Raw genomic sequence first — 20,080 nt, 5'->3', positions numbered from 1 at the left:
ATGTTTCTCTCAAATATTGTATAAACAAGTGAGCCAAGTATCAGTCGACTAATGAATTATGGTAGCATTAATGTACGATAAATAGCGGGGTTTCAGTTGTAGAATAGGTGTGTCTCCAAGGCACCAATGCATCAACACAATCCTTTCCACTAGCTTTACTACACTCACCAAGTGCATTTAATTTTTTTTATGTACTGCTTTTTGTTGTTGCCTTCACATTTAGTAAGGTTGGAAGATTATGTTATATAGACCTGACATACATATCAAGCAGAAGCAGTAACTGACCTGTCGCCCTGTGGATTTATACATTTGACTGAATCAAATTCTTTTCTGTGAGACAGGCACGTGATGAATGTCCAAAATGCTTCCTTTGAGGACTGGCCTTTACACACAGTGCCGTGTGCCATCTTACACTCTTCCTAATGTGAGTTCTGAAGAACACTGACAAGCACATGACCCTGAAAGAGTGATTTAATGGAGCACCACCCTGTAGTGTTTTGAGTCATACCTTTCCTCAGGCTGTGTGTGGTTTTTGTGTGACAGTGTGTGTGTTGTCTCAATATGTTGTTCAACAACCAGCTCTATGTAGTCAGCTGTCCGGTACAGTGTCGATGTCATTAATCACAGAGCCAACACAGCGGAGAAAGGGAGTGAGGAGGGAGAGAGAATGGGCCAGGCTGGAGTTGTAATCTGTACAAGCACCTAGGGACAGATGTGTGGACCAAAGAAACAAGAGAGAGGGCAAAGATGAAAGGAGAAGGGGAGTCAAAAAGAGAAGGCTATATAAATGAGAAGCAGAAAGGAGGAGTTGGTGAGCAGTAGAGAAGGCATTTATGGTCACGGCAAGCTTTGGATGCATTCTATTTTAAGTCTCCATATAAGTAAAATTATACTTTGTATAGTTTAATTGACTGTCCGTGTCATACTGTGTAATAGTTAGTTTAGACTTAATTTTATTGGTATATTAATGACTTACAGCTGCCTCCATTCCATCTGATGTTATACCCTGGAGAAAATGTTGCAGCAAAATACAGTGAAGATCAGAGGATTATGTACTTCCGGTTCGATATAATCAGATAATTGTGAAAGGTCTAGTGTGGTACTAACATTAACCAATTCTGTTTTAAGAACTAAACAGACAGATGCTCACAGGTAGGGCAAAGTTTTTTGAATAGCACCAACAAGGTAAGACAAAATGCTTTACGTACAACACAAATGGCATTACGACATGATATAAAAAAGGTAACAGATATAGGTTTGAACGACTAAAATTATCTGGTAAAATAAATAAGATCAAATAGAACAAGACAGATGAACTAAAAGATCTTTAAAGTGTAGTGTATGATATTCATAAATTGCAGTATTTAATGTAAGCATATGTATTGGCTAACAAGAAGGACTTAAAGAATTCTGATTTTAACGGATTGTGAGTTGAAGCCGACCTCCAGTTTTCTGGGAGCCACATATATGGAGCATGAAAGCCGAACAGTGCTTTGCCATTTGACTCTGTGGGCAGTGATATGACCTGCCTTAGAGAACGAGAACAGAATTGTGTTCTGACCCTAAACCACTGAGTACTTTATTAAGCAGTAGTACTATTTTAAAATCAGTTCTTTGGCAAATGTTAAAGCAGTGTCAAAATCTGAGAAGCGGAGTGATTTGGTATTTTTTTCTGGTTTTAGTGAGGATTTTAGCAGCATCACTTGCTGTTTGGCCAATTTTTTAGAGACCTGTTATAAGTTTGGTCTGAGTCAGTGACTACGCCAAGATGCACTGATCAGGCATAATATTATAACCACTGACAGGTGGAGTCAATAATGCTGATTATCTCTTCATCGTGGCACCTGTTAATGGGTTGGATATATTTGGCAGCAAGTCAACATTTTGTCCTCAAAGTTGATTTGTTAGAAGCACGAAAAATGAACAAATGTAAGGACATGAGTCAGTTTGACAAGGACCAAACTGTCATGGCTAGACGACTGGGTCAGAGCATCTCCAGATCTGCAGCTTTGTGGGGTGTTCCAGTCTAGGCATGGGCCGGTATGAGATTCTGACGGTATGATAACCTTAGGCAAAAATATCACGGTTTCACGGTGTTATGATTGCAGCTCTAAAATGTTAGAGTAAACTAGCTGTTGTTATCCATCTTAGCAATCAAGATTGATGAAAGAAAAAAGTTGTGGATAACTTTTTTTTTTTTTTACTGAGGCAGTTATGGTAACTAGCATGCTAAGCTAAATCCTTAGCAAGCTAGTTACCGTATCTGCCTCAGTTAAAATATATAAAAAGTTACTAAACGATAGAGATGAAGAAAAGATAAGATATGGTAGTTACCATATCTGCCTCGGTAACAAGCTCATTTCACTAATGTCAGACGCTAATACGCTCGTTCATTTCAAGACAGCACCTTTAATTTAGCATACAGCGATGGGTGGTGCTCCCGTAGATGCGCTATCATATTCGATGTATTGCCTCCTCGGGCTGCCACTGTCCTCAAGCACGTTTTGCACGTCGGGCGACCTTCTTCCTCCAAGCCGTGGCCGTCTGGCTTTTTACGGTAGCCGAAGTATTCCCAAACAGCCGACTTAGTCCGCTTGGACGGCGGAAAAAGTTCCGGGGGCTCGCCTCCTTCAGCCATCACACAGCCTGCAGAGCTGCCTGCTTGTCACTCACAACAAACGCAGGTGAGCGGGGGGAGGGGCGCTTTAGGCTGCAGCTTCACACTGCGTGAGTGACCTCTACTTTCTCCCTGATGAGACGTCACATTAAAAAAAACGCTCTTACCGCAGGAACGGTATGACGGAAAATTTTAGTGGTTTTGAAACCTTGACTTTTTCATACCGTGGTATACCTTAAAACCGGTAACCGGCCCATGCCTATTCCAGTCTGCAGTGGTCAGTATCTGTCAAAAGTGGCCCAAAGAAGGAAGAGTGGTGAAGCGGGTCAGGATCATGAGCGGCCAAAGCTCATGGATGCACGTGGGGAGGAAGGTTGACCCGTGTAGTCCGATCCAAAAGACGTGCTGCTGAAGAAGTTGATGCAGGTTCTGATAAAGTTGTCAGAATACACAGAGCATCGCAGTTTGTGGCGTATGGAGCTGCATGGCTGTAGACCAGTCAGGCATGTGAGCATCAGAACTGGACCACCTAGCAATCTTTTACATCACATGGATGGAGAGGTGCGGATGTGTCACTTACCTGAGGAACACATGACACCAGGATGTACTATGAGAAGAAGGCAAGCCGGCGGAGGCAGTGTGGTGATTTGGACATTGTTTTTCTGGAAATCCTTAGGTCCATGTGGATGTTACTTTGACACATACCACCTACCTAACAACACACTTTAATGGAAACGGTATTTCCTGATGGCTTCAGCAGGATAATGCGCTGTACCACAAAGCAAAAATTGTTCTTTAATGGTTTGAGGAGTACATCTGACTTGGTTCCTGGTCTTTGTTTAAATGAAATGTATGTCATTTATCTTAATCTGCATAACTCTGTTAAGATTTTTTTGTAGGTTTCTGCAATCAAAGATTATGAGCGCATGTAACTATTCAACCGAAGACAACCATGAATGTAGTCATGTCGAATTTTTGTTGTCCAAAACGTGTAATTCCTGACCTACTCAACACAGTCCCTGTTTATCAGTTAGGAGTGAAATAAATTTAGCATTGTGCCACAAAGTGCGACACAGTTTTACAGCCTCTGTAGCAATAAATTTTAATTGAATATGTGAAATCTGTGCCCAAAAATCCAATGTTACTAAGACGGAGACTTCATTACTGTTTGTGTTTCCTGTTGTCATTCAGGATCTTAACATGAGCAGTCTCTGTGCTCTGGTGTGGTTGAAATCCTGATGGAAAAACATGGAAGCGATCATTAAAAACCAGAAATGTCATCTGCTGAAAAAGATTCTCTATCAGCATAGTGGGGAGAATGGCTAGCTGGTGATAGAGCTATGCACAAATTGCTGATTTCCACATTTGTATTGTGTTATAGGAAGGAGATTTCTTGGTTCGTACACATCATGTTGAATACTGTGATGGAGGGATTCTCGACCCTGATGATATACTCAGCGATCTGGTAGAAGACAAGGACAAGGTAAGAAAGCATTGTTTTCTCTCTGCTGTGTATGATACTGTAATGAAAGAGACTGGTGTACTGCTTTTTAGTTTATTTGATGTAAAATGCAGGTGTGAGTTAATTTTGAACCAACCGCAAGCACTCACAACCTGGTGTTCAGTGAACAACCTGACACTAAACATCTCAAAGACAAAGGAGATCATCATGGACTTCAGGAGGAACAGAACCGACTTGCCCCCCCTTCTACATCAACGGCGAGTGTGTGGCAGAGAGTCCACACATTCAGGTTCCTGGGAGTTCAGATCTCCGATGACCTCTCCTGGACAGACAACATCACGGCTGTCCTGAAGAACGCTCAGCAGCGGCTACACTTCCTGAGAGTCCTCAGGAAGAACAACCTGGACAGGAAGCTGCTGCTGGCCTTCTACCGCTCATCCACAGAGAGCCTGCTGACGTACTGTGTTTCCACCTGGTACGGGAGCTGCACTGAGTCAGACAGAGCGAGGCTTCAGAGGACGGTCAAAGCAGCACAGAGGATTGTTGACTCTCCTCTCCCCTCCCTTGTGGACATCTACTCCACCTGGTACATCAGCAGAGCTCAGAACATCATCAAGGACAGTTCACATCCCGGTTCTCAGCCTTTTGATCTGTTACCCTCTGGAAGGCGCTACAGATGCATTAAAGTGAGGACAAACAGACTTAAAAACAGCTTCTTTCCAAGAACCATCACCATCCTGAACTCTCACGTCTCATGTCTCACACCCCGCCAACAATAAAATGTAAAATGTGCAATGTAAACCACTGCCTCATTCACTTTGCTATTTATATTCACACTGTTATTTATAATGTATATTTGTAAATGGACAGTTTTGCACTATTTCTTAAGATTTCTTTGCACTGAAAAGGAGAAGCTGCCCAATTTTATTATACACTGTATAATGACAATAAAGCATATTCTATTGTATTCTGTTCTATTCTATTTTATTCTGTTCTCTAAAAATTCATTCCTTTTTTAGTAACTATGAAGTAGATTCAACATGTGTGAGGTATATTTTTTAGTCACTGCAGCACAAAGGCCAAGCAGCTCTACATGGACCTACAAAGTGTGTGTGTGCCAAAAAGTGTGTGCGCTTTCTTGAAGGTTTTAGTGGCTATCAGTGTCTTGCATTTGTGTGTCTTGCATTTGTGTGTGTGTGAGTGTGAGTGTGTGTGTGTGTTCACCCTAAAGTATTGAGCTGCAGTGGCCTATAAGCCACTCCCTTGGATAGAATATTGCCTCTCGAGCAAAATTCAAAGGTAAAGGTTTTAACTTGCCTTTAGCATTCGACAGTGTCATTAGCAATTCACTTGTGGAGACTTGAGGCTAATCCAATCCATAATTTCTTATTTTCCCCCCAAGGAATGTGTCATTTTTCATTGAACCCCCTGGGAAAATTGAGTTTTTTTGTGTGGCATTATTACAGTATGATAAATGGCCTAAATTGAGGGCTTTCTGAGCCATGGCTTAAGTGAATCTTGTGCCCTCTCTTGGTGGCAGTGCACATTAAAACAGTGTCAACATGTTTTAATGAGCCTGTGTCCTATGGTGAGCTGAATTTTTCATTTGGGTCACAGCTAGAAAAAGCTGAAGAAGCTGCTGGCTATAAAATGTAATGTACGGTGTATATCCCGGTCCTCGGCTCATACCGTTTGCCTTTAAGGATGTATAAATACTGCAGGATTTGTGGGAAATTCTCTGAACTAATTAAGAACTAAGTTGCTGTAGTTGGCAATTTCCCTCAACGCTGTAAGAACTGCTGGAAAGAACGGATCTTTCTCTCTGACTGAGACTCAGGCCTCTGTTGTTCTGTTTGTGTCAAGAAAATGATTCTTTTTAGATTTGATGATCAAAATATTTCTCTAATTGTGAGTACAGCTTCAGCAATATGAGAAGTATATAATCTTGAGTGTTTTTAACTTGACAGTTAACATAGCCTTTTTGAAGTAATATGAGCAATGAGAATTATCTCTACTCTAGAAAGTAATATTCATACATGACATTTTTAGAAATTCGAATGGCCTAATTTTTTCTCTTTACTGGCTGAATTTTCCTGATGTGCCTTCATGTGTCAAAATGGGGTGGTTACATGACACACTAAGCTACAGCCTTGGGGACATGTGACTCAGTGACAGGAGCAATAAAAGAGTCAGGAGACCAGCAACTGACCTAGGGGATTACTATTATGAGAGCCCGTTGCCATGGTTTTGGAGAGATTCAGAGAGCAGCATGCACTGGTCCTGCTGTTGGCTAGTTGTCACTTGCCCTGTGCCACTGTAATCGTGTTTATAACGGTTTTTATGTGGAGATGTTACAGTCTGGAGTTTTCCCTATAATCAGTCAGTGTGGCATTGGGTGTGCACAGCACTGATTTTACACCCACAAATCAGTATGAAGAAGGATGTGTTTAATTTGTTTGGTCATAGATTACGATTGGGTCCAAATTCAGTCTATATTTTTAGTACATTTACCTCTCACTGTTCTGGGAGGAGGGAGTCAATAGAAATGAGTTACTTCAGGCTGCATTTCTGTGCCCCTATGACAGCATAGCTGGAGGTGTTTTGGTTTTCAGGTTGTCCGTCCGTCACGTTCCTTTGGACTCTAGGATCAACTGTTTAAAATTTGGTGGTGAAACTTTTCTCCTTGTGTGGCACTAACATTCACTTGGACTCATGGATGAACTGATCATAATGTTCTACAAGAACACATTTCTGGTCAGTATTCATTGCCTTATCTCAGGAACAGAAGGGGAGATAGTGACCCTATTTCACATTTGGTCATATGTTGAGTTGGTGACTCTGATTTTTTGTTCAAGCACTGAAACTTTAATGGATATGATGTTACTGTGTTAAGTAATGTTAATATTTAAAAGATTATGCTGTCATAGCTGCCACTTCAGAAGTTCAAGCATGCAAACAGTAACAAGGATTTACACACTTCAGCCTTCAACACATACTGTATGAGTATAAGCACACAGGGATGTAAAGTGCAGCTTAACTGATTGGGAGAGGCATAATACCACAATCTGGTAGCAGTGGATTTAAGCCAATTACAACTGATTTATTATGGCTTTATAAAGGTGTAATGTGAAACATGTAGAAAATAGTTGCCTATTTGCACCTTCAGCAAGTGCTAACGTACTCTCCTTTTAATTTGATTTTGGTGTTTCTTGACTTGTGAGGTTAAGATCTGGCTGGAAGATGTTTTGAAGAGCTGACGAGAACAGTGACCTACTGCTGAAAGGTTATACTGCCTGAGGACACATGAGGAATTGAGTAAATGGTTGACATTAAAAAGTAGAGTCAGCTGCAGTCAGAGTGGAGGTAAATGATTAAATAAATGTTTAATCATTTGAATAGCAGGTCCCGAGTTAAAGCTGGTCTAACAGGTTTCTCTATCAAGGCTATCAAGATAAATTAATGTCACCATGGGGAAGCTGCCTAAATATGCATACTATACACAGAACTGTTTTGCATTTTTGTCCTAACTTAGTCCTGAACACTGTCTCTCATAATCACTCTTAAAAGATAGTGATGTTTTTTGTTAAAGCCCTCTGAATTCAGTCTAACTGCACTTTACATACTGTATGTTGAAACATCAAATGCAGCACTGAAATCAAATAAAAAAAACAACAACTTAGGAATCCTATAAAATACAGATTTCAATACAAGGATCAAATAAAGTGCTAAGTAGTAATTCCCCTAAAACACACATGGTAAGATGTAGATGGACACATGCACAAAGAAATAAACTGTACAGAATGATACCCAGCAATACGCACTTCTGAGCAGCAGAGATTGCATATGAAATGAAAGTGTGAAATATTCATTGGATTCTGAAGCGAGGCTCTCATAGTATTACTGAGCTGAGATGAATAAATGGCTCCTAATCCCAGATGAGTGTTTTACTGTAGGCACACTCAGACTGCCTGGCTTTAGGTTTATAACCACAAAGAAAACAGAAGATATTTGAAGACAGAGGTCAAAAATACAGTTTTGAAAAATCAAGGATGAAATATACTCAAGTACTGCCACTGGAGAGAAAGCATTCAAAGTGCTGAGTGTTTGAGGCGATACTTATGTAGCAGCTGTGAGTAAATGTGGGTCTGGATTCTGTAGCCCTCATTTACATCTGGTATTAACATGTAATCTGTATCTGGATACATTATCTGGATGACTTCTGATCCATCTGTCTTTGCATTTACACCTGGCATTAAAATGTATTCTTGTCATCTAAATTCTGCCTGCACTCTAATCAGATCTCAATATGCAGTATGCAAATGGGAATATTGAGTGGACTGCCTTGTCAACAAACATGGTGCATCCCAGGTCAAGGGAAGCAGTGATGCTTAATGGGTTCTATTTATTTTTCCATTGGGAATCTAATGCTACTGCTACTAGCTGTAGCTTTTGTCTGCTTTGTTTAAGCTTGAGGGAAGAGGCACAGCTGATGCTTGAAATACGATAGACAGAGATTGACCATCTCCAAATGTGGCCTGGCTGATCTGATTGTACTCTGACTCGGTATGCTCTGCACGCATTTACCTTGCATTAGCTTGTGCTTTCCCTTATCCACATAAATTATCTGGTTAATATGTGAAAATGGGGTATCAAATGGAAGAGATACAGTATATCCGTGTATGTCTTTATGCTTGGTGTCTTTATGTATTAGAGATGTAATTGTATATGTATACTTCCCAAATGAGAATGACAGTTACTGTCAGAAGTCTATTTCTGTCTGTCCACTTGAGTCCCAGACTTATCAGCTATTACATTTTAGACATTTAGGTCAGAGTCTTTCGATGCTCGGAAATGCACTAACAGTGTTAGTTTTGCTTGTAGATAATACAGCATGCCAGCATTTGACTGCCTTCACTGTTAGAGTAAGAATTATGGCATATGAGACACAGTTGTGGGTTTACATGTTTCAATGTTTTTTTAACTGTCATTAGTTTTCTGTACCATTATGTAGAAACTATATATTTCATGTGTCTATCTTCACCTGACCACTGCTGCACAGCATGTTGAAAGGTATTTTGGGATGCATATTTATCACATATTACCCCTTGTTTGTCGAGAAGATCAATATCTATTTAATTTCTGTTTTTTTTTTTAGTTTTGTATGTCTATGACAGGCATTGCTTGAACTGAAAGAAAATCTAGGTTTGTAGTGAATCCTTCAACAAATCCTGTTACCCACCCCCACCTCTAAGAAAATAATGCCTGTATTACAGATGAATTTAGTTGATCAGTTGTGTGGAGGTAACTTTCAGAATGTAGATCAGCCACCAACACTCTCCTTACCCTCCATCCCCACCTTTTTTCTCTATTACCCTAATGTCTCCCTTGCACTGTGTCTTTTCAAGCTCACGCACAGCTTTATGCCAAAGAAAATGAAAACTAAGCAGAAAATATGGATTCCCATCAGCATTTTCTCTGTTGCTGGAAGTGTAATTCCTAATGTATTTTTCCCAGCTTGTAGATATGCAGCAACAGACTTCCAGGGACCAGGGTTTGTTTAAAAGGGTAGCTGGTAATGGAGAGATGGAGGAGGAACACTGTTGCCTTGTATGATATTGATGTTTGCTCTGGGACATTAATGTCACATACACTCGATCAGATGCCCACACACACACACACACACACACACACACACACACACACACACACACACACACACACACACACACACACACACACACACACACACACACAGTCTACATTAAGCTTTACTGGCAAATAAGATTTAGGATCAAAGAAAGCCCTCCCCTGCTCTGATCACAACCCACATCCTCAAACATACACACACAATCATGGTTATTATTTTATCTTTTATAATGGATCCCTGTCCAAACCTCCAATCATGAATATATACCCTTTTACCCTATCAAAAATAGAAAGGAGATTTTTTTATTACATAGACCGACTGGCACTGTAAATCACTCAAAAAGATATAACACAGTAAGCCATATATCTCTTCAAGCTGGAAATTCAGCTACACACATACATAGAGTATGCGCAGATAGGGAAGGGTGCTCTGTTAATATATGTTGACTGTCAGTGTAGACTGATATATGTGTTAGTGTACTGCAATTTACCAATGAGGCCATAGTCTCATCAAATATAATTCACAATTCGGCTAATGGTAGATATCTCAGGTCCTAAGGAAAGACAAGGTTTATGGTCCCTCTACCCTTCTCAAGGACTGCCAGATACACCTGCTCACACACACACAGGACAACTCACCAATGGAAACTTACACATATGATTACCATATAATGAAAAATGTCAGGATACATAAAGAAAATGACAAAGAAACGATATTTGAGTTGCACCTTCAGGTGACAGGCTGAAGAATTTATGACTTTTATACCCTTTTGAAGGACTAAGAAGAGCAAGTGCCTGCCATACTTGGTATTGTATGTTAAACCACTAGGGCCTGCGACAACACACACGCTTACACACACTGAAGCTGACATTTATATGTATTTAGTGGTTTTACATAGACCATTATGCTACAGCGTAACTGACTGGAATTTGTGCCCATAACATTTTTTTAGGGAAAAGGGTTGGTTTAGGGCTTGTTGGTTGACATTGTTCTACTTAGTCATATTGTGCTTGACTTGAATAACCTGGACCTCGACACAGTTGTGCCCACGGTGGCACTTTGAGATTGTTTGTTGCACGCGACAAGTTTTCCTCACCGTCTCCACAGGTTAAACCTTATTTCTGTTGTTCTGCTCGGACAAATAGTTAGATTAATTATAGGAAATAAGATAATTTCGTGACACTCAATCACTTGTATTGTTTCCTTAAAGCCTAAGACACAGCTTGGTTGCTCACAACGACTTATATTGTGAATAAAACAAGCCTGGCCCACAAATAACTCAACAATTCTCCCCAGACTGACCTATTTTGCTGACTCTAAAGCTACACTCCAATAATGGAACATATTGTGTATTCTACTTCCTTATACTGTGCAGGAACATGCACAGACACACACCTACACACAAGGTTACACAGTAATTGAAACCAGTGCAATGTGTGAAAGCAATCAGCAGCAGTGCTTTCTTTAGTGGAAGGTCAATATTATTCTCACCAGTTGGCCACTTCATATGGAGGGCTGAGGGGTCAAAGGTAGCTGGAGTACTGTTATTTGTGTGTGTGTGTGTGAGAGCAACACACATGAGCGTGTTTGTCCTCCCTGTTCATTCATTTAACCTTTGCAAGCTGACATCACACTTGCAAAGGAAAATATTCCGAACTCTGCTGCCCTCAAAGATCTATTGATAAATATTATATTATTAGGATAGGCTGGAGAAAGAGTGAAAATTCTTTTGTTTTTCACAGTGTGTTGTATTTATCTTAGTAAGTCCAATTCCCCTCTGTACATTCTTAATGTTAAAACAAAAGCATTGAAAAATGGTGCTTATAGATATGTTTTAATTTCTAAATTAACATATTCTTTTCTTTCATCCTGAATTTTATAACTCAATTTATTTTCCGTGTAGTTGTCAAACTGAAGATCTGGTACATATACAAACACCATTATTGACATATTGAAGATGATTGACATGTTTTCAGAGGTTAAGATAATCTAACCTATAATCTATAACCATAACAAAGTAAAGATGCTGACCCAGCAAAATATCAACAGAAAACAGACTTCATGAAGAGAAAAGCTTTTCATTAGACAGACTGAGTCTGAGGTCAAGCCCAGCCTACCCTGAGAGCTAGAGATAACAAGACAGCCAGTCAGAGACTAAATCAGGTCAGGGTCAGCTATCCGTAGTATATGAAGACATTCATCGAGAAGGCCTCAAAGAGCAGACAGCCGATGGTGCCAAATTTGGTTTATTTCTTTAAGAAATAGCTTGCAAGTAAAATACAGTTGGTCTTAGGTAAAGTGAAGTTACATGAAGACATAATAAAATCATTGTTTTGGGACATAGAATCATCTTTTCAATAAAAGTTGAATTACAGCTGGCGCCACTACAGTGCAGGAAACCAATGCCAAAAAATTAATGATACTGGCACAGGTACAAAAAAAATCCTGCTCATTTATTAATACTTATCACAATGCTAATATGATTATTAAGCTGAACATATAGGTACAACATGAATAATGAGATTTGTTGGATGTCTGGCTCCTTGTTTAGAGTATCAGGTTTTTGAAGCCTAAGATTAAAATGTTGTGATTAAATGTGGACTATGTCAGAGGCCACCCACACAAATTACTGCTTCTCAGTATGTCATGCCGTATTGCGTGTTTTTCTAATCGCTTTCAAGTGTCATTGTTTTGATCTGGGTCATGGTTCAATTAATGTTGACATGTCAACCAGCAGCACACACACAGACACAGAAACACAAAAAAAATGCAGGAAGAACCAAATCATCAACTACCTTTATACATAAGAATCCAGTCAAATACTGCCTGCCTGTCTGGTGTCTATTGTCTTCATTATCTTGTCACACCAGAACAAGCAGCTATGAATAATCACATTGCAACTGCATCATCTTTACTAATCAATGCTTTCACCGTGGCTTTGTGTGTGTTTGTGTGTGTGTGTGTGTGTCTGTGTGTGAGTTTCGAAACTGGGGCTGAAGCCAGTGCTCTTCATGAAATGTTAGGAACTTTCTGTCAGCGCGTACATACTGCACAGACTTAACGGTCATGTCATTTATGATGAAAACTGTAGAGGAGGATTATGGGGCATTATGCATAATAACCCTTCCAACAGGGTCATAATTGCCTCATTCTGACTGGGTTGTGTTTTGTTCCTCAAAATGACAGAGCTTAGCTGGTGAGAAGGGAAAGGGGGGAAGAAATGGGATGGAAAGGGAGGGGAGAAAGACAGGGGGGCATACATGTACAGCAGTGGGTGGACTAATTGAAGGGTTGAGGAAGAGGGAGAGAGAAAAAAACTTGAAGCAGGTTGGCGAAGCTAGATAGTGTGGAGTGATGAGGGTTAAAGAGCCAAAGATCTCCAGATAGCCATCATTTCTCACCAGTATTCATTAAGACCCATCCATTCATCCATCTTCATGTACGGTCTGTCTACTCTGTGCTACATCCCCCATAGATACGTCATACATACACTATAGACATATATGACAAGATAATAGAGTTGGAATTCAGCAAATATATCCGTGCAAAACAAAATCTGTAGTTGAACAGATCAAACAGAGCTATTAGCCACACAACTAATTGCCTTATAAAAGTTACACTAAAATGATCCCTAATGATGAATGTCTAAATGATTATATTCCAGCTCCATTGCAGATGCTATTATGAGTTCACACAATCAATGACGACGGCAATCAATCTGTAAATAATGCAACACATGCATTAGCTGGGGCAAATTACTTTTGCATGTGTATGTATGTGTCTGTGTATGTGCACATCTAAACACATTGTGCAGCAGTCCCACGTTGTAATTTCTCAGTCACGATTGCTTAATGAACATTTTTGTATGGCCTTAATTGATTCATTTGTATCAAGAACTACCACATAAGCAGATATAGCATTAATATGTATGCTTATTGTAAGTGAAAAGGCAGTGCTTAGAGTGATGGACAGAAATAAATAATGAAATTTTGCAGAGTTGCATCTGTTACCAGCAGCAGCTGGTGTTATTTGTCCCTTATAGATATAGTTTTCATGTTCATGGAAATAATACACTGTACAGATGAAGAGAGCACAGACAGGAGAGATCTGCCTGATTAAAACAAAGAACCTGATCAGAATAATTTTTGTCATTATCAGAGATATAACTACTTTGTTAAAAAAATCTTGTACCCTAAATACCTTTAGTATTTCATTTATTTTGATGTGACTAGTGAATACATCATTTAAAAGAAGGATTAGAGTTGTTACAGGAAGAAAAAAAGAATATTCAGAAAGAATAAAGATACTGAGACATGTACAATTATCCTCAACACAGGTTAGATTTTGCTTTCTCAGACTAAGATACTTTCTTGTTATTTGCTGTTGTGGATATATTCTCCCTTCTTCAGACAGCCCCGGTACACTCTTATATATGTCAGCTGGCCGAACCTCCCAGCCCCCAGTTTGAAGGCCAGACCAGTATAAGGGTTTGAAGAGTCTCTTGTAGAGTTGATTTCAATCTTTGATGTGTCTGTGGAATCTTCATCATCGAGGATGGCATAGTTTGCTTAAACCTTTTTGACTGTTTGGTCCAACTGCATTACGCTCTACCTTTCTTTTCTTTAAATCTAACGTTTATTCTCTGTTTTATTTAATTATTTTTTTAATAACATACAAAGTCACACTTGGTTTCAAGATTTAAACCCACCTATTTGCACATTTTAAATCCATCTTGCACATTTTTTTCACTATACCAACACCAGCAAAGCAGTCTGTATGAATACTTGTCTGTCCCTGTTCTGCTCCTCCCACCCGCTGTGCCATGTGATGGAAATGTTGGCCAAGAAGACAGAAAGTAAACCAGACGGATTAAAGAGAAAGTTAGTGACAAAGAGGAACATGAACTGTTGGTCTTATTATCTTCTGGAGAAAATGGCTCTTGCTGACTGGTAAAGTAACACACATAAAGGGAAATACACACACACATGCACACCCTGTGTACTCCCCACTGAGTTGGCATGAGTCCCCCTGCGGTCCATCTTGATGTCCTCAAGTCTGGCTGGTTAAGGTTGTTTCATCTCATCAGCTAGCCAGATAAGATAATCAGCAGACATGATTCAAAGATGTATTTAAATAGGATTTACACCTAGAGTAAAACACAATTTTCCACCAAATTGCACTTTTGCAGTAGCCTAGCTGCGCTAGACAACCCACGGCAACGAATTTAATTCTCTGCCAGGGTGGGTCTAGTTACCCTCCATAAGGCTCGAGGTTGGATGCTCCTAAAACTGGCCGGACGAATCACCATGAACTGTAGAGTCAGAAGGCGGGCGTAACTAAGTGACGACAGAGACGCGACGATTCTGACAGAAACAACCGGAAACAACTAGCCTAGCCGCGCTAGACAACCCATGGCAACGAATTTAATTCTCTGCCAGGGTCGACAACAAAAACGACAACAGTTGTTGAGCTCCATTAGCACCGACTCTGAATAATCTTTCTGCTAACATGTCTGTAATGTACTTGAGCTTCACCCATTGACTGTGTAAATAAGGCTTCACCGAACTACAGTATCCTCTGATTTCCAGAGCTCTAGGAGCCTATTCGTTGAGCTGATTGGTTGTATACCTACCCAATTGCTGCAGAGTGATTTGATAGACAACCTTTTAGCCCGCCTCCCTCCCTGTCGAGCGTGCCTAGACCCTTGCGTCTTCAGAACATGGGTCTAGCACGGCTAGGCTACTTTTGCTGCATTGTAAGCCCAATTAAACTAAATTTCTTTGAGGTGGTGCCCAATGGAGAACCCCAAGAATGGAGAGGATCTCACACCCTTCTGTCTTCTGATGTTCATACCAAGTTTCTGCCTCAACATAAGAAATCTGTGACAAAGTTACTCAAGTGCTTATCAGGGCAATGATACCAGAAATATTGAACTGTCTGTCAGTAAACTGTAAAGGGATGCTTGCTGTGATCATGTGTGTTCGTAATTAAATGCATCATGTGTGTGTGTAATTGAATGCAATAATTTTAGTTTACTGTGAGAAAAAGCCTACAACAGCATTTTATTTTGAAATTTCAGTCACAAATTAATAGCTAGTCTGAATCACTGAATGTAGATAGCAGGTAGAAGCATGGCATTGGCTGGACGTTTCATGTAGGTTTGTCCTCTGCTTCTGCTGTCTGTGTTCACATTTTCAAAATCCCCATCACTGTGGGAAACAACAACCTCCAAACAGCAACCCACAACAAACACCCCCTGAAAAATTCAAGTTTTGCCAAATGTTTGGATTGTGCAATAAAGCAGTTATTTGTCATGAATTATCCATTTGAATGACAGTGCTTGCCTCCTTGCATGCAAATGTTCCACTAAAGCATTTTGACAGCTACTGTTTTGAGTGAACACCGTCCCAGCATTCTGTTCTTTGCCCTGCCCAAGATGATTTTGATTGATTTAAAGAAATACAAATATGCCAAAGCATTTTGACTCCCTGTAGCAGAATGATATTGAGGTGCAGCCTAACTATTCTATACCGTGCTGTGTTAGCTGCCTCTCTGATGAACCTCTCGTTCCATGGACGAACTCCAAATTCATCGTCTTGAACTACAGCCGGCGACAGTTGTCCTTCACTGAAGCTGCAGAGCAGATCAGTGACACCATAAATTGATGAGATGACTGACTTCCATCGTCAGTTGCAGTGCAAGACGGTGGAGATGGAGTTTGTTCACAGATCAAGAGACTCAAAGGAAAATGAGCTGTAAACTGTAGTGCTCAGTAATTTTGTCACAAATGACTTTAGTCAAACATGAGTGATTTAATTGCAGTCACAATGCAGTTACATTGCTTATTATAGTTTATTTTTTGTCCGTCTTTCTGTATGCATATGCTCACATCAGTTTGAAGTCATTGTGGGGGCGGCATGGCTCAGTGGGTAGAGTGGCCGTCTTGTAACTGGAAGGTTGCCGGTTCGATCCTCGGCCCGTCGTGCTCATGTCGAGGTGTCCCTGAGCAAGACACCTAACCCCTAATTGCTCCTGATGGGTTGTGGTTAGCACCTTGCATGGCAGCTTCCACCATCAGTGTGTGAATGTGTGTGTGAATGGGTAAATGTGACATATCATCATGTAAAGCGCTTTGGATAAAAGCGCTATATAAATACAACCATTTATTGTCCATTGCGATGCTTCATTATAGACATTGTCATATGAAAGTTGGTTAGACGCGGCCCAAACTTAACACAAACACCACAAAGCCCATCCACAACAGAAAGACTTCAAACAAAACCTTTAAAGTCACATCGCCTCATGTGCGACAGGCACGTCGTGTTTCACTTGATCACATAGACAGATGGGTAATACAATATTACTTGTGTGGCACATTTTGAATAGGTCCGTAATGTTCCATTAGTTTGATTGCTTACAACCCGTCACACACTGTGGGCAGAGACAATAAAAGCAGAATAGAGCAAAAATTAAATGGCTCTTTTTAATGCTTTAATTTAATGGTTTAATTTTAATATTGTTCATTTACGACTCAAGTGACATAATTAGATTGTTTCACTTAGACACAGATACATGGTGCACGCTGAAAGCTGCACACAGATATACTTCTGCTTACGCACACACACACTCACACTCTCACTCTTGAAATGCAGTGGAGTGGAATAATGGACAAGGCAGTGGGATAGTGGGCAGATTTTATCATTCACACGCTCTTAACCACCAGCCATCTGCTAAATGCATGCATTCTTGTCTTTGTGTCTGTGTGCATGCATTCATGTGTATGAATGCACACATGTATATGGATGGATGGAAGGATCATATAGTTAGGCCACTGGAGTAGTTTAATTCAAACAGAACTTTGCATCTTGCTTCTCAATGACTATTTAATAGAAAAAAAAAAAGCATACATAGGGTATGTATAATGTCAGAAACATTTGCAATGTTTGTGTTTGTTACCCAAATACTCACCAATGCAAATGCATGTTAAAGGTAGTGCAGTAATGCTGCTTGCATGTGCTATTAACTTAACATATTATCTTCTCTAATTTTCTCATCAATATGCTAGATTACAAAAGTTAGAAATTTGTCTGAAATAAAAACGGAAGAAAAGTAAAACAAATGATACAAACTGTAGTGGAAAAAAAATTGCAGTGTCGACTACAAATGCCTTAAACATTACAATAAATTGATGTTTTAACTTTGCCTCAATTTTTTCCAATTAATGAAAATTTTTCTTAAAGGTCATCTAGGCTTGGCTCATGTATCATTATCTCTGTGTTACATTGAGAGGTTGCTCATTATGAGGTGTTAAAAAGGAGACAACAGTGGGATCTCACCATAATGAACCTAAATGTTCCCTCTCACATGTCTGGTCTTGTGCCCATCTCTTTGTGCTTCCTTTCAGCCTGTCCCGAATTTGTCCTCGCTTCTCCTCCCTTTACACTCTTTTTCTGTCTCGGCCAACAGTACCTGTCATTACGTTACATCATCTAGCTAATACCATTCTTTCTCCAATTCTTGTTACTTTTCTTGGCTTCTTTCGTTCTCCCTTTTCTTTGAACATAGCTCTTCCTTTACCGTGTTCCAGACTTTTCGACAAGTATTTAGTAATTCTTTGGCCTTGCCTCCCCTATCCACTCACCCCCTTCCTTCCCCTTCACCACGTACTTCTTTCTTTCTTTCACTCTTTCCTCTAATGAATCCAATCATTTTTGAGTCACACCTTAGTGTGCTTACATGTATGTGTGTGTGGACCCTTCATTTGTCAAAGGCACATACAGATGTGATCCAGACCTGATACATATGTTGACCCTTAGCCAGCAACCAGGGGGGGTTAATTGACTAAAGAGAGGAGGAGGCTACTGGAGGGGAGGAGAATGGGACAGAAAGCCAGAGAGAGAGACAATGATGAGAGTGAGAGCATTAAGAGTGAGAGTGTGACAGATAGGTGCAATTTGTAAGAGCACATGAAAGAAGAAAGAGGAGGCTGCAAGAGAGAAAGGGGTTAATCGCCAGAGTGAATAAAATGTAAGACAGGGGGAGGCCGGTAATTAAAGAACTGTGGAAGAGACATTGAAATAAAGACAAATGTGGGGTTAATGGTGAAAGTGTATAAGATGGGCATGAGGTGACCGCATGAGGCAGCTTAGCAGCAGGATATGGAAGATTGATCTGAAGCGATACAGAAAGTGTTAACAGAAGGGTTGAAATGAAACAGACAAGGTGAAAGTGAAAGGGTTAATTTCCAGTATAATAAACGACAAAGGCTGAGTTCTCCATGCACCTCGGCTCTTAATTAAGAAAACACAACTGCACCTGGGACCCACCTAATAGATGGATACTGCTTGAAATTGTGTGTGTGCGTGTGCGCGTGTGTTCCTAATTGTTATTGTCATGGAGTCCACATCATCACGGATTCATTGTGATGATGAATTATCTTAATGAAGTGCCTGGATGTGGGTTTTGTTGGGGATGGATGAACTAAATGACCAAATCACTACAAACTGGTCCATCATGTGATTGGTGAAGCTGTGTGGACAGACAGTTTTCTGCCTGTGTGTTTACTCTCCTCTCTGCTTTAAACAATTCTGATTTAAGGACACTGAAACAGTTATTGTTCGATTGAAACTCTAGTATGTTTAGTTAAATATTAAGATTGACAAACCTCTTAAACTTGAACTTCTTTTCACCGTCAGTCATGAAAAATCACAATAGATTTTACAAGATGTGGCTTATCAAAACAGTCTTAGTTGCTTCTTCTTGAAATATAAGAAATTATTGCCAAAAATAATTCTTTTTTGGCGTGAAAGAAGAGTCAAATCAGCAGTATATTATTGACCCGACAAACTCATTTTGTAGTTCATTGTGTTTAGAGCATAACAGTAGAAGCAGACTAATTTGCTGCTTAACTTAAAAGCCTTAAGTCATAGCCATCCAAGTCTTATATTAGATATTATGCTTTTTGCTACAGGAACCTTTGAGATGTTTCATGAAAATGTTTTGCAATCTACCTGTGAGATTGCCAACTAATCTACAACTTCATCTGAGCTTTTGGTGGTCTGTATTCTGTCGGTGCTTTGTCACTTCAAGTGCACATCATTTAGTGTCAAGAGGAATTTGATTTATGGCCTTGAGAATGGATGATATGATCTGTTTGGAAGACTAATGTAATCACGGTGTTGGCTGTGAGCTTTACTCTTCACCTCAATCATAGAGATGTTAGAAGGACCACCTCTCATGTCAACCCTTTCAGAAAGAAGAGCAGTGTATGCGATGCGTGTGAGCTCTGTGTAGATACTGTGTACGTGCTTTCAGGACAGATTTATTGTGTGTGTATATATGTGTTGTCATCACA

At 40.0% G+C, this 20,080-nt stretch overlaps 1 protein-coding gene across 1 annotated transcript in view; it reads left to right on the top strand.

Moving 5' to 3' along the window:
- Nucleotides 1–20,080, top strand: part of LOC110957809 (partitioning defective 3 homolog B-like) — a 241,583-nt gene that overhangs the window by 10,253 nt on the left and 211,250 nt on the right. The window contains 1 exon segment of the mRNA XM_022204011.2: nucleotides 3,999–4,100. Coding sequence (XP_022059703.2) covers nucleotides 3,999–4,100 — 102 coding nt within the window.

The sequence above is a fragment of the Acanthochromis polyacanthus genome, chromosome 14 (assembly GCF_021347895.1).
Source record: "Acanthochromis polyacanthus isolate Apoly-LR-REF ecotype Palm Island chromosome 14, KAUST_Apoly_ChrSc, whole genome shotgun sequence".
Classification (NCBI taxonomy): Eukaryota; Metazoa; Chordata; class Actinopteri; family Pomacentridae; genus Acanthochromis; species Acanthochromis polyacanthus.
The sequence above is the reverse complement of the archived record's forward strand: the minus strand, read 5'-3'. Positions and strand labels throughout refer to the sequence as shown.